The sequence below is a fragment of the Daucus carota genome, chromosome 8 (assembly GCF_001625215.2).
Source record: "Daucus carota subsp. sativus chromosome 8, DH1 v3.0, whole genome shotgun sequence".
Classification (NCBI taxonomy): Eukaryota; Viridiplantae; Streptophyta; class Magnoliopsida; order Apiales; family Apiaceae; genus Daucus; species Daucus carota.
In genome coordinates, this window is record NC_030388.2 from 31,402,592 (window position 1) to 31,419,153 (window position 16,562).

General features: G+C 30.9%; 1 protein-coding gene across 1 annotated transcript; it reads left to right on the top strand.

Moving 5' to 3' along the window:
• The first annotated feature begins 10,484 nt into the window (after positions 1–10,484).
• On the top strand, positions 10,485–12,191 carry LOC108200019 (UDP-glucuronate 4-epimerase 6). Its single transcript, XM_017368074.2, has one exon. The coding sequence runs from the start codon at positions 10,544–10,546 to the stop codon at positions 11,876–11,878; it is 1,335 nt and encodes a 444-aa protein (XP_017223563.1). The 5' UTR covers positions 10,485–10,543; the 3' UTR covers positions 11,879–12,191.
• Positions 12,192–16,562: the final 4,371 nt, after the last annotated feature.

A 16,562-nucleotide genomic window follows, 5' to 3' on the forward strand; every position in this document is an offset into this window, starting at 1 on the left:
TCTTTTTCTGAGAAATCTCTTTCTTCTCCTTACTCATATTTTAGTATAAAATATTATAAATATTCTCTTCTCCACTTATTAAAATATCAAATAGTTTAAAAAAATAGCCGAGTACGAGGGAATGTTTGGAACTTTGGATGAACTTAATTTTTAAAAATGAGTGAAAATCCTATACACTTATCCATTGTATTCTAGAATTATATATTTTAGAGGTGTCCAACTTCTTGTATCTATAAATATGTAATTGTTTTTAAATAGAGTTTCACACATATGTTTAAGAATAAAAATTATTTTATAAAAATAAGATAACACCGTCATGAATCGGCTGAATCATTAGTAAAAACTAAAAAACGTTATGAATATGAACACTGATATTGAAAGGTTATGTGCCATAATCACCTAACATTCATTATTAATCACTTTTTAAAAAAGATGATGATCATATCAAATTCAGATCATACATGTCGTATAAAGAAAAGGAAATACATCGATTTGTTATTATATTTATTTCGGAAAATCTTTATGAATAGGCTTCCTATTATGTACACAGTACACACTCATTATAAGGAAATTTTTGGAAATCTTCAAACTATATATAGTGACAAATCTTGCATTAATCTCATGTAGCCAATTGCTATCCCTATTTAAACACATTATTCAGAAGATTTGAGGCAGAGAAGAAGAAAATCACATACATACAGTAGTAAAATGGCCTCCTCTGCAAACTTCTTTGTCGTTGGAATTTCAGTATTTTTATTGCTTGTCAACTTGGGTTAGTCTTCTATTTTGATTGATCAATTCATGTTCTTGCTTCTATCGTAGCCAGATTGTTTTTATACTATCCAACACTGTCTGAGTGTCGAACTCTATAATAATTTGAAAAATTTACGTATTTTTGTCTAAACTAAGTGTCAGAGTGTCGATACCCAATTCTGAGTGTGGAAGATCCGACATGAATACTCGATATAAAATGTAACATAAATGTGTACAAAATTTTGTACATAATGATATGTGATGGGTTTTAACTGAAAAACCCTTGTATTTATATTAAGAACTCTAATTAAAACCCACCACAGCAATTGCCACAACTTTATGTACAAATTTTTTATATATAATTTTGTGCACCTATCAATGCTCATCTTGAAATGTGATGTGTTTACAGGGATAGTTAACGCGGATCAGTCGAGTTGCCCACAGTACAGCAAGCACAGGGTCATTAGGTTGGACCAGGAGAACTGTATAGGGGCTTGTAATGCGTTTCCGAGTTGTGGTCTTGAATGTGTTTTTAGAGGTTATTCAAGCGGTGACTGCACCACCAAGGGACATGATCCCCCTTGTGCATGCTGCTGTAATCCAAAGTAATTTATAATTTATCAAATTCTGATGGAGAAGAAGAATTATTTGAGTGCGTTTGAATCTAATTTATACAGCCTGCAAATAAATTTAATGTACAAACCGTTGAAACTGAAATTTAAAAGCGGGTATTATGTTAAAGTGCTCAGTGCCCGGCATTCTTGTCAAGAATATCAGGTGAAGCCACTATAATCATTGTATATCAATGTCCTACTCTCTCCGTTTTAAAATATAGGTTGTTTGACTTTTTTGCACGTAGTTTTAAGTCTTTTGACCGCATACTTAAAATCATTAATTTTGAAATTTTCTTATTTTGAATAATAATATCAATCATATATTTTTATTCAAAAAATGAAAATTTCGAAAATAATGATTTTTAGCATGCGGTCAATAGACTTAAAAATACGTGCAAAAAAGTCAAACGATCTCTATTTCAAAACAGAGGTAGTAGTTTTTAAGATTTCATCAAATTCCAGTAGAGATTGGATAATCAATTTATAATTTTTGATAAGAATAGTGAATACCTTGATATAAAATCCATTTAAAAACTGTCATAAGACTCAACTAATGAAAACAAGTAATACAAAACCAACTCACAGCAAGCTTCAAAATAGGCTAATACCCCAAAGAATGTGAGGACCCTTTTTCTCGGATTTTGTTGGCTCCCTCCGTCCCTGTTAGTTTAATAAAAAAAATTAATTTTTTTTCTTTTTTAATAAAAATTATTTATTTTCCTTTTTTAATAAAAATTAATGAATCTAAATTTAGTCAGAGCATCTCCAACCATCTAAAACCCTTGGCTAAAAGGTGAGTTGACATACTTAAAATAAAAAAAATTTAGCCAACAGCTCCAAAAATCCAAAAATTCAACTCCAACCATGCTCACCTGTTGTCTATAAATTTAGCCAACTTCTTATGGATGGCTAAATTTGCCGAACCTCTACAGGTCTGTAAGAAAATCTGTAGGAAGATCGTACATCATTTATTACCATATTGAACTAATATTTAGCCAGTACCATCGAAGCAAAATGTCTTACAGGTTCAGCAAATTTTACATAATGTGTCCAATTTAGCCAATGATTATAGTCAACGCTGTTGGAGATGCTCTCGTGTTCTTTCGAAGTGGAATCTTACCTACAGCAGGTCCTGGTTGCTTCTTGTGCTGTTAACTTTACATTGGTATGCCTTCTTCACTAGAGAGTGTTACTGAGTCCCCTGTTCTAAAACATGGCAAATCGATTCCGGAGAATCAACAACTTACGGTTGTTTGATTTTTGACGCACATATTTACGTGTTTTGTCGGGATATAAAATTTTAGTTTTGAAATTTTTATTTGATGTATGAAAATTTATATGTATAATGTTAATTCTTAAAAAAATTAAATAGAATAAGTTTTCTATATGATCAATACTTCTAAACTTTTATATTTTCTTTTCGGATCTCTTCTCTTTGCTGCAAAAAACTCATGAGCAGAAGAGAGTTTTAACTTTTTTCCCCGTATTTTTCACTCATAATCAGAACTTGGAAACACAGTATAAACATGATATGCATGGTTGTAGAAATCAAGAATCAGAGCTAATTGATTCACCTGTCAATTCAAAATTTATGAATTTATAAGTAGAAAGGGTTATGAATATGAAGTTATGAACACTGAAATTGAAAGGATTCTGGTTGCCATAATCACCGGACATCTGTTAAAATCTCATTAATTACTTTCTAAAAAAGATGATGATCATATCAAATTCAGATCATACATGTCGTATCAAAGAAAAGAAATACATCGATTTGTTCATTATATTTATTTGGAAAAAAAATATAATTTCGGTATATTCGTATCAAAGAACAACATGAACAGACTTCCCATTATGTACACACTCGTTATAAGGAATCTGACCTACAACACGTCCTGGTTGCTTCTTGTGCTGTTAACTTTACATTGGTATAACTTCTTCACTAGAGAGTGTTACTGAGTCCCCTGTTCTAAAACATGGCGAATCGATTCCGGAGAATCAACAACTTACGGTTATTTGATTTTTGACGCACATATTTACGTGTTTTGTCGGGATATAAAAATTTTAGTTTTGAAATTTTTATTTGATGTATGAAAATTTATATGTATAATGTTATTTATATGTATAATGTTAATTCTTAAAAAAATTAAATAGAATAAGTTTTACTATATGATCAATACTTCTAAACTTTTATATTTTCTTTTCGGATCTCTTCTCTTTGCTGCAAAAAACTCATGAGCAGAAGAGAGTTTTAACTTTTTTCCCCGTATTTTTCACTCATAATCAGAACTTGGAAGCACAGTATAAACATGATATGCATGGTTGTAGAAATCAGGAATCGGAGCTAATTGATTCACCTTTCAATTCAAAATTTATGAATTTATTAGTAGAAAGGGTTATGAATATGAAGTTATGAACACTAAAATTGAAAGGATTCTGGTTGCCATAATCACCAGACATCTGTTAAATTTCATTAATTACTCTCTAAAAAAGATGATGATCAAATCAAATTCAGATCATACATGTCGTATCAAAGAAAAGAAATACATCGATTTGTTCATTATATTTATTTGGAAAAAAAAATATAATTTCGGTATATTCGTATCAAAGAACAATATGAACAAACTTCTTATTATGTACACACTCATTATAAGGAAAATATTCAAAATCTTCAAAATATATATACTGGCAAATCTTGCATTAATTACACATAGCCAATTGCTATCCTATTTAAACACATTATTCAGAAGGTTTGAGGCAGAGAAGTAAGAAGAAAATCACATACATACAGTAGTAAAATGGCCTCCTCTCCAAACTTCTTTGTCGTTGGAATTTCAGTATTTTTATTGCTTGTCAACTTGGGTTAGTCTTCTATTTTTGATTGATTAATTCATGTTCTTGCTTGTATTGTAGCTGGCATGTTTTTAAACTCAAAGCTAAAACTGTCTAATATGAATACATGTCTGAGTGTCATACTAGGGTAATAATTTGAAAATTACATATTTTTGTCTAATGTGTCAGAGTGTCCATACTCATGTCCGAATGTCGAATGTCGCATATCGGAGTGAAGGTCTATTTTACTCTTATTCCTTAATAGTATCCCACACGGGTATTTGAGACAAAATGTCTAGATAACGTAATTTTTAGATACATAATTTTCTTCCATGAGAAGGACTAATTTTGAAATGTGATGTGTTTGCAGGGATAGTTAACGCGGATCAGTCGAGTTGCCCACAGTACAGCAAGCACAGTGTCATTGGCTTGGACCAGGAGAACTGTATAGGGGCTTGTAATCAGTTTCCAAATTGTGCTTATCAATGTATTCATAAAGGCTATCCGAGCGGTGACTGCACCACCAAGGGACATGATCCCCCTTGTGCATGCTGTTGTAATCCAAAGTAATTTATAGTTTATCAAATTCTGATTGAGAAGAAGAATTATTTGAGTGCGTTTGAATGTAATTTATACAGCCTGCAAATAAATTTTTAATTTGCATCATTCTTGTGAAAAAATATGAAGTGAATGCGATTGGATAACTAAGGGATGGGTTTATCACTCGTTGTCCGAACACCCGGGTTTGACTCTGCTCATATATCAGAACAAATATTCATTTGTAAGGCATATATGGGCGTATAAGCTTCTTTGTTTAAAATTTATTTGTAAAAGATAAATAAGCTTCCCTGTATAAAATTTAACATAGTCGAAAGAGATTTCAATTAAATTTTTTTATATGACGAATAAACATATGCACTGTCCTAATGAATATATTGTTGTATGACGAGTCGGTGCCTCGGTGGTCAGATAGATTTTCATAAATGAGAACGTAGCTTCTAGCTACGACTCCCATGTAGGTCGGTATGGTCACGAATGTCGTTTCATGAAGGAATTGAGAACCAAGTGCAAGTTGTCCTTATCTTTTTATACTAACGTAGCTTAATTATTAAGTCCAGTATATATTTGTTATTTTCTTTTACTTTGGCTAGAATATCTTAAAACAGATACTCATTTGTGCTATAAGTCATATTCGTCTCAAAAAAGTAGCTTAATTGTACATGGCTCTAATTTTGAAAGGACAATTCTTGAGTCTTGACCCGTTAATTCAAATGTTTATGATGAATTTTCGGAACGATTTGTTTAGAATAAAAATGGTAGAGCATTTTCAGCTAGCCTGTGCATTTGGCTTATTTGAATATATATTTATAGTTTTATTTTCAGAAAAGATACGTATTTATGTAATTTTTGCAATTATAATGTTTGATACTACTAATTTTACCTTAAAAAAAATTACTTATCTTTTTCAAGAATAAAAAGTTGTTTTCGAAAAATAAAATATATATCAATCTTTTTTTTTCCCTATGGGTCAAATAAAATATTAAAACTATATGTGCGGCCCCATAGATTAAGAAAACTCGCATAGGTACAAAACCATCTTCATTTTGTTGACATTTGGTACCAAAACATGTTATATTAGAAATCAATAACCAATAGTCTAATTTTATTCTTCAAAAAAAAAGTCTAATTTTATCAAAAATAAATATAAAAAAAATAACCAATAGTCTTCTAATATACTGCCCAAGTCCAAGGACTGGCTATTAAAGTCATGCATACAAATGAATTGCGGTGGTTGCCAATGAGCTATCGCGCATCGACTACATTGCGGATTTGTCCTTTTCTCATTATCGTAATTATTTATTATTATTATTTTGAATAGATATTATCATAATTATTAAGTCCAGTATATATTTGTTATTTTCTTTTACTTTGGCTAGCAAATGATAATTTCTACCTAATATCATCAAAAATGCGTTCTCGGGACGGTGATATATGAAGAAAATGTTTGTTGTTAAGTTTTAGGTTTGGTCTGTCAAGATGAAATTATTATAAAATACTCCTTCCGCCCTAATTTACGTCCTTTTTATTGTTCGATAAATTAAATTGACTAATTTTTGATTAAATTATTAAAATAAATTTATCAATTATTTTATAAAAAATTACATATTAAAATAGACTAAATTTATTTTTTGATAATTTTAATTTTTTTATATAATATATAAATTTCAATCAAACTATGTCAAATTGACCAATAAATTTTTTGAAAATGGACATGATAAACAGATTCTTATGATAAGCACGTAAAATTGTGTCTAGTGAATCTAAAAACATATTTTTTAACAATACTTATTTTAAAAGTTTATTTTTAGAGAAAACAAGTATTTCCACTAAAGATACACTATCTTCTTATTTTCAAAAAAAAAAAAAAGTATTTCCACTAAAAAAAATTATAAGCTTTTATGGAAAGTTGTCACATATATTATTATCAAATTCAAAAAAGTATATTTTGAAATTATATATCAAAACACGTAAATATTAAAAAAAATTATCAAACAATTTCTCAATTTTTACAATATCTTTTTAACGATTTCTTTTTCTCAAAGGCACAACAAACCAGTGTCATTCTTAACAAACAAATCACACTATCCAAAACCTTTTATTTTGAAACATACAATTATCATTGTATAGAGGCAAGTCAACATCATATTTACTGATACTGTGACTCTAAGGTCTTAGCTTTTAGCTTTAAAATTATTCACTTGATTTTAAAGCTCATATAAATAAAACAATAATGAACATTTATAAATGTTTTGGCACCATCACCTGGTTGCGTTACCCGGCTTAAACGCAACCCAAAACGAGATCTATTACACTAATCTCCGTATAAACTGGATTAATCATAAATTACAATGTGGATTGTCAGCTTGTTCGAATTGTTTACAAACTACGTAAGATCAGGGGCGGAACCAGGGGGCTAGTCCCGGCCAGCCCCGGCTGAAAAAAAAATAATAAGTGTAATTATTTTTAATTTTTTAGTCCGGGGACAAATAAAAATGATTATATATAAAAAAAATAGCCCACTTAACATGGTGGTTTACATCGAGAAGGCCATATTTAAAGACATAGACGATGAAGTTATCTTACAACGCTATCAATATATGCAAAATCGTAGAATTCAGTTGTCATCCATTCCTTCCTAAAAAAAAGCAGTAAAGATTTCACCACTTAACTAATTAAAGTATGCATATTTATTTTTAACTTTTTTACTGAAATTTTAATAATAATTTAGCTCGGGTTCGAAATTAATCTTGATTCCGCCACTGCGCAAGATGCAGCCAGGCCTGGGAGTGTCCCAACCTTAAACTAGTTTTGTCGGTCACAACACCGTCCCACACGCTACCAAACAGCCACAAGTATGAATTCATTTATATATTTATGATTTTTCCATCCATCTGTTGAGTCATAACCGTGTGTGATCTATTTCCGAGTGTACTATCTTCGAAAACAAGGGCGGGTACATTATTCTATTAAGATTTAGGAGAGATTTGGTTAAAACATAAAATTATAGAAGGGATTTAAATTTAAAATATTTTAAATTATTAAATAAATATATATTACAAGAGTCTGGAAAGCTTATTCTCGAGCACCCATTATTTAAAATATTTCAAATTATACTTTATAAAAATCTTGCCCGTTCTACTAAAATTTCTTTTCCAGCCAAATTAGTATATCATTATATAAAAATTACTTGTTTAATAATTTTTTTAATATAAATGAAATAACCCTCCGAGTGGATTCGTCGATCGCTACCATATATATCGTGATTTATTATATTATTGTATAATTCTGTCCGGATAAAACTCTCAATTTTTTAAAAGTGCTTCCACTTATTTACATAAATGGGTCAAGAAAAGAAAAGTAGCAGTCCATAAGGCTTATATTTCCTCCGTCCCTCTCATTTCCTTGCAGGTTTTTTTCACCGCTCGACATGCATTTTAAGATTCTTATAAAATATAGTTTCATAACTTATTTTTGAAATTTTCTTTTTACATATGAAAATTTGAGCATCAGATTTTTATTCAAGAAAAAGAGATTAATAAATAAGCTACGAAATTATATTTTTTTAAAATATTAAAATACGTGCCAAACTCTCGTCCCGCAAAGTACACTACTGCACGGCATTATCTAATTTATTGCTTGCCTTTTGTCTAACGAAATGCTAAATTGCAGTCCGATAAACAGCTGTTAGCCCAAATGTACTGCAGTCTGCACATATTTACCCAATCGAAACAAATGGCGAACTTCTTTAATTAGTTGCCGGCCGGCACGTGTTTATTCTTACAAATTCCGGCGATATTCTCCGTTTGTTCGCTAATATATAAGCATTTTACCATCATCCAGGTCCAAACATTCGAATATATTTTAATCAATTAAATTAATATTTTTAAATATAATTAATATATCAAGCATATTTTGTAGCATTCATTCGTCTCCACAGAATATGAATGCCTTGAAAGTCACCGAAACGGCGAGGCTAATATTTTTTCCTTCTTAGTTGCATGCATGTTCCACTCTTTCTATTAGGTCACTTACTTTTTCCGAATTAATAATATTGTAATTGTTGACATTTATATTATATATATTTCTTAAAATTAAATAAATTTAAAATCTATATTACATAGTTGACATTTATATTTTCAATGTCTCTTCCATTTTTTTCATCCCTGTCAGTTACATTTCAAAAAAATTTAAAATTAAAAAATCAATGACATCAACTAAGTTCATCCGTATTTCTCAATTTATTAATTAAATATTAATCATAACACTATTTTATCCAATTTTTTACTTTTTTTATGTAATTTATCGCTTATTTTGACCTAAAGATGCAATATCTAAAGTATCAGAAACGAGTGAGACGGAGAAAAAACATCGTTATGATAAATCGGAATTTCGATCTCTCAGAACTCAATGCAAGGTAAAATCGAAGGCCAAGGTAGTACAGTATTTGAAGTATAGTAAAATTCTTCATCCGTGTACCAGTTTGTAGTACATGAAAAGCATGAAAGCAACACTACAAAATGTTTTAATTTTATTTATCAAATGGTTGGACACTAATATTGAGCAAATTATTTCCGGCTAGTAATTCTATTAGTATCTTTTGGACTAACAAGTGAAGATGACAGAGATGAAAAAGTCAATTGTTTCACGTTTTTTTAGCACATTTCTTGATCTATTGATCTATCGATCTATCTTTGTTCTAATTTAGACACCATCATGGGAAAATACAATAATATTACGAAATTCTGTCATAACACCATTTTCAATAATACTATCAAATATAATTAAATTTATACATATTCAAGTGATAAAAATTTGTCTCTTTCTATTTACCTTATGTTGGGGCCAGAAAAAATTACTTTTTATCAATTTTTATTTGAGGTTCAACTTATATATGTTATGTCGCGTAAATTTTATTGTAATTACGTTCTTATTCATAATTTCAGAAAATAAATATTAATAAAATTTGACATATAAATTAATTTAGTTGGGATCCCTACTTGTTGTCATGAATATATACGTGTTCACCACATGGTTTAGTAATTTGTCTACATACTTCCCTTTCGAATTTATTATGAGCTGGATAGCGGCTGCTCTGCTCATCTTCTTCATCCATTTGCATTAATGTCTCCTCTTTTCCTCCATTACAGTTCACCTACATTTCTGTCCACACTCTCAATGGCATTTTAGTAATTCTCCACCATACCCTGTTCCATAGAAACTGTTCACAAATTCACTTCCATCTCTACCCATCCGAACTCCAATTGAAATTAATATTTTAATCGATGGATGTTATAAAGTCTTAAATTTTCTTGATATTACCTATTTACAATACTTTTTAAAAATGTTATGTATCCTAAATTTTGTTCTAATTTATATTTCAAAATAACATAACAGACAAATGATTAATTTTAATTTTATTTATATATATGAGATCTTGTTATTTTTAATATAGATGAAATTAATCAAATATAATCAATTAGACTTTGACAATTTTTTTTGAAAATAATTTATAGGTATTCGGTATCTTCAGTTTTATGGTATTATATTATCAAGAAACAAAGATGAATCATTGCGACTTGTCCAAGTTAAGTTTTTCAAATCCAATATTAATCATAATTAAACAACTCATCCATGAAAACTTGACTTTTTGGTTGGAGGGTATTAAAGTAATACAACTCATCCCGTGTCCTAAACAAACAGTCCCAAACTCTCCTTTATATCCATTCATTCCCTGCCTTCAAATCTCAGAGAACCTCAGCTCCTCTCAAAAACACTCTCCAGACACAATGGCATTCCCATCCGACACGAGCAAAACAACCAAACTCGAAAGATACAATAGCTACATCAAACGAGTTAACTCGACGAAGCTTCTGACAGCTTCGTCGAAACTCATCTTTCGCGCATCTCTACTAATCTCGATCGTCTTAATTTTCTTCTTCACACTGAATTACCATCCGTTGGCTAGCCACACTGCTACTGCTAGTCCGCACCGTCATTTATCCGCGTTTTACGGGACCGGAGCTGATTGGGAGAAACAAGTCCGCCACTCCTCGACTCCTCGGCGTGCTAGCGGGTTTTCGATCCTTGTCACGGGAGCTGCTGGATTTGTTGGCTCGCACTGCTCACTCGCGCTGAAAAAGCGCGGTGATGGAGTGCTAGGCCTCGACAATTTTAACAAATATTATGATCCGTCTCTGAAGCGAGCTCGACAAAAATTGTTGTCGAGTCACGATATTTTTATTGTCGAGGCCGATTTAAATGATGCGGAATTGCTAGCGAAATTATTTAGCATCGTTCCGTTTACACATGTGTTACATCTTGCGGCTCAAGCTGGTGTGCGTTACGCAATGCAAAACCCGCAATCGTATATTAAATCAAATATTGCGGGTTTTGTTACGTTGCTAGAAGTTGTGAAAGCGGCTGATCCGCAACCCGCAATAGTGTGGGCCTCTTCGTCATCCGTGTACGGTCTGAACACGGAGAACCCGTTCTCCGAGTCAGACCGTACTGATCAGCCCGCGAGTCTCTACGCCGCAACTAAAAAAGCAGGCGAAGAGATCGCGCACACTTACAATCATATTTACGGTTTATCAATGACCGGGTTACGTTTTTTTACTGTTTACGGGCCGTGGGGAAGACCCGACATGGCTTACTTCTTCTTCACGAAAGACTTGCTTCAGTCGAAAGCAATCAACGTTTACAAGACTCAAGATAACAAAGAGGTGGCGCGTGATTTTACATACATTGATGATATCGTAAAAGGCTGCGTCGGAGCTCTCGACACCGCGGAGAAGAGCACAGGCAGCGGTGGGAAGAAGAGAGGTCCGGCGCAGTTGCGGATTTATAATTTAGGTAACACTTCTCCGGTCTCGGTAGGAAAGTTGGTTTCTATTTTGGAAAGTTTGCTAAACTTGAAGGCCAAGAAAAATGTGATTCGGATGCCTCGAAACGGCGACGTTCCATATACTCATGCAAATGTTAGTTTGGCTTATAATGATTTCGGGTATAAACCGAGCACCGATTTGTCGACCGGGTTGAGAAAGTTTGTCAAGTGGTATGTAAGTTATTACGGGATCCAGCCAAGGGTAAAATCGGAAGCCCACAAGAAGAATCAAGCATAAATATTTTCTTTTGATTTTTCGTTACTTTTTTGAAATTCTAATGTTGTAATTGTGAAGGGAAACGATTGTTGTAAAGATACGTAGATATTTATATGATACAACAATTAAATATATTATTATAAATTATAGTGGAGGAGGGGTATGGAGAAGTGTAGATTCGTGAGGTGGGGGCAAAAATGTAATAATGCGTCGATTTTGCTAAAAAAAATGGAGCAATATCGGCCATTAGATTAGAAATCTTTATTTATGTTCTTCCTTTTGTTTCGTTGTTCAAACAACAATGATGATGATATAAAGAAACTTTTTCACATTACTTGTTTTTAATAGTTTATAATGTAGTGATAATGTGCATGTATAGTGTAATTTGCATGTTACTTGTTTGGCAATGATTAAGCTTGCTTTGCTGATTTTTGATTGTTAGCTAGTGGGAGAGATCATGAGAACTTTAATTATTTGTAATAGTTTACAATGTAGTAATTGATTTTTTTTTGCTTTTGTAGATGCCTTAAATAATTAAAGGGAAAGTTCTTAAGTGTAAATGTGGTTGAGAGATCATAGTCGTTAGATATTTAGAGCACCTTCTTGCATTTTGGTCACTTGTATTTTTCAGTTAATTGATTCATATGTGATTTTAATTGGTTGCAAAAATGATTTATGACTTAGCAATGCGAATTATTGTTTCAGTATATTGGTGGTGTTTGTTTGCAAGAAGCAGACTTCTTGCTTCTGCTTTTTTGAACTGTTTGTGTAAAGAAGTAGAAACATTTTTAAGAAGCTGAGAATGTTAGCTTCCTTCTCACAGCTACTGCTTATTTCCCAAACACTTTATTAACTTATTTACTTCTCACTCCTACTCCACTTTTTTATAATAAGCAAGAAATCACTTATTTTAAGTTAACTCAAACGGTCCTATGAATTAAGTGCTTGTTTGGCACGTAGCACTTCTAACTTTTTTTATGAAAAGTCGACTTCTACTTTCTTGACCGGTTTATGTAAAAAACTAGAAATACTTATAAAAGTTGAAAATAGCCGTTTTTGTTTCAGATTTTTTGTTTTTTTTCCAAACAGTTTAATCGTTTATAAATCTTAATTTACCTATCAGTTCTAGTCAACTTTTGAATTTAAACAAGAAATATTTTTTTATTTAATTTATTCAAACAGTTCCTAAATTTGTTCGAGGGAATAAAAGTGAACGTCAGCCGCGTGAAAGTTTGGTAATGTTAACTAAAAATCTCTCCACGATGAAAGATGAGTGGAAGCTTAGTTATTAGCACACTCTCAAATCACAAGTTTGGCTGTCGCCTGTCGGTGCGTTGACAAAAAAACAGAAAATTTGATCACCAGCCTGCTTACCGATCGAGAGTCGATGCATTTAGTAATTTATTATTTATTTTAATTAGTTGAAATTTAGAGGGATTATGTCATCAAATTCTCCTAAGACTTTAGGTTCTTGTCACGAGGTTTTAGGAATCAAAGGTTGGTACCTCTCAATTTGTTGAAGAATCAATACACAACGGCTTGCAAGAATGTTTTTTAATTTTCATGTCAATGATAATGGATGAAAGAGACAATAAAAAAATCGTATAAAAATCGGAATCGAAATCGCTAAAGTTTGATAAAAATCGAGATACAATCTTCACTCATGTATTGTAGAAGTACTGAATTTTTAAAGAAATATTATATCTAAAGCAATTTTTTAATTTTCAGAGCAATTTGCAAAACTTGCACTAAAGTTAGATCATTTACGTGAATATAAAAGAGAGATAATTGAATTTGTTCTGGAAACAAAAATATTGCTCTGGATATAACATTTTTCAATTTTTATACGACGAAACAGAAGCACAAGTACTAATTTTCGGATCTTCTAAAATTTTATAAATTTTGCATATAAATTTTGGATCTTTGAGTGGTATTCTGTTTTGGTCGATGCTTCTTCTTCTTTTTTTCTCTCCATGGAAATACGTTCGATATGCTTTGACATTTTGGACTTCTAAAAACAAAATAATTAAGAATTGTGTTTGTTGGTCACCGCCTAAACTCAACTTGTTCACTAGAGTTTGGGAACATTCCAATGTAATATTTGACATATGCCAAACTATAGAGAATTAATAAAATTAAATAAATTATAAAATGGAGCCGACTACTCGAGTCTTCTGCTTACATCTATAATTTGAGCTCAAGTGGTGAAGTACTAATATCTTTCGGTTGAAAATATTTTGCACCTAAATTTGCCAATAGAGTTCATGTCAAAGACTTAAGGGAACATCACTAGGGAATGTTGGGAGAGTTCTTTATTTTGATTAAAATTTAGAAGAAGAAAATATTCTCCTCTTATCTAATTATTCATTCATATTAGCGTTAAATTCGCGTGAAATATGGAAGATTATATGATTTTAGATTCGATTTTCGTTATTTGGTGTTAAATATCTCTAGGGTAATGGCCCTCGTTTCCTATATATATATTTCCGGCTTAGTAAAAGAAACATCATTTTATCAGTGATATAATATTTTTGATATTCGTATTTTTTGTTCTTCTAAAATAATGTTTTAAATTTGATCATATGTCATTTAAATTTGAAAAAAATGAATGAAAGGAATATATTAAACAAAATATACATTAAATATGTTAAAGTGTGAATGATATAAACAGGATGAATTGAAAATATTATCTTTCACAACCGAGTTGTCATTTTTCTTAGCCTTGGAGATGCACATGGATATGAAGTGAGTGATCAAAGGAAAAAAGACACAAAAATACAAACGACTTAACGAGACTTTTCAATGTAGACTTTATTGAAATCGGAATTTATTTAACATTTTCTGGATTTTGTTCGAGCTGGCATTAAATCATTAAGCCCAACTTGCAAGCTATTCTTGTTAGACCCGTGGGGATAACGTGGCCCAACTTCTCGTCCTAATATATACGTGTTCGGTCTGTCCAATTCTTTTCATCGAGATGGGGCACACGCTGATTATTAAATATATATAAAATAATAGAAAAAGATATAAAATAAAATAAATACTTTATTAATATTTAATAATATGTTAATAAAAATATATGAAGGTAAATTTATATCGTAAAAATTTATTGTTTCTAGAAAGTTCTGAAATTTAAATAATCAAAAAATCATCTCAATAAAAGTGTAAAATTTCGATAATCGGGTGATAATAATTTTAATCTTTAAATTAATTACACAAGAACAAATTATAAATATCACAATAATATTGATTTTTTTTGAAATTTATTTTAAACTCGAATAATCTTGAATGATCAGTAAAAATATTATTATTAAACTTATGAGCCAGGAAATTATTTTAAATCCCGATTCTGTGCCCGAACATGCTCGCTCCGATTTTTTTTCTTTTTTTTTTTACGTGTATCTTCTTTAAAGATTCTGGCATTGAAAATTAATGCAACTTTTTCTATCTAATTTCTTCTTTCCATATGGCTTCGTTTGTTGTTTAGCAACCTCATGTTAAGCCAACTTAGACAACTTTAACACTAAAATATAAAATAGAGAAAAATAGAGATAATTAGTAATATGAGGACACAAGTTGCAAAGTTTAAAGTAGTGTGTGAGCGACAAATGGGACATGCCACCTAAATTATTTATCTTTCAATCCAAATCAGAAGTGTTATCGTTATTATAATTAAGTGGATTTTGACAACTACATAATAATATTTCAACAAAATGTGGTTTAGAAAGCTTGCGCAATATATATATAGGGGTATCGAATCTTGTCACGTATAATTGAATCAGCACCGACACTTTTGTAAGCTTAAGAAGCTTAAACATCGAGTAATTACTAATTACACTCATCAGTCTTTAATCTTGATATAAACAAGACACATGTAAGGTTAAAGACTGTGTTTTCACCTCCAAGTCCGAGGTCTGAACAAAATCAAACAATAGGTGTGAGAGGATTTTCAATTAGGTTGGTTCTGTTTAAAAAATATTAAATATATTATACTTGAAAATGCTGACTATATTTTAAAATAATACTGGAGTTAATTACAGTATATCATTATTATATGTCTACTGGAGTTGATTCCTTTTTAGATAATTTCTAAATATTTTTATTTATTATCTATTAATTATTTTATAGATGATAATTTATAGTACGATTCAAAATGTTATTATTAGAGTTAATTACAGTTTATAATTAATGATGCTGGTCAAGAAATACAAGAGAATTTATTCTTTTAGCTAACAGTTTACTATCTAGGCTGGCTGAAAATGATATAGAGCATAGGATTATTTGTAGTGAAATTATTATAATCTGTCTTCCTTTTCCAGCTTGCATGGATGCAGCTTCTGAGCCTCAAACAATTCTTTTTCTATCTAGACATATATTGCATCCCATTGGCCATTACTAACGTATCTGATCTGGCAATTGGCATAACAAAAACTCAAAATTTTCATGCAAGTGATCATCATGCTATCTTGGCAACACAAGGTGGACGGAGTTGATTATATTAATAAATAAGAAAAATGTATTATTAGAATTGAATTTATTCTATACCATAAGTATATATTTTGTTTATATTTTGAACAACCACTTACTAGATGGAAAGTTTTATCGAATAAAATCGAATTAATACTCATATCTCCAGCACAAAAGTACCGACCAATAAAAAACCTCCACTCAACAAAAAATAGTTGTTTGCATATACGCACGTAGA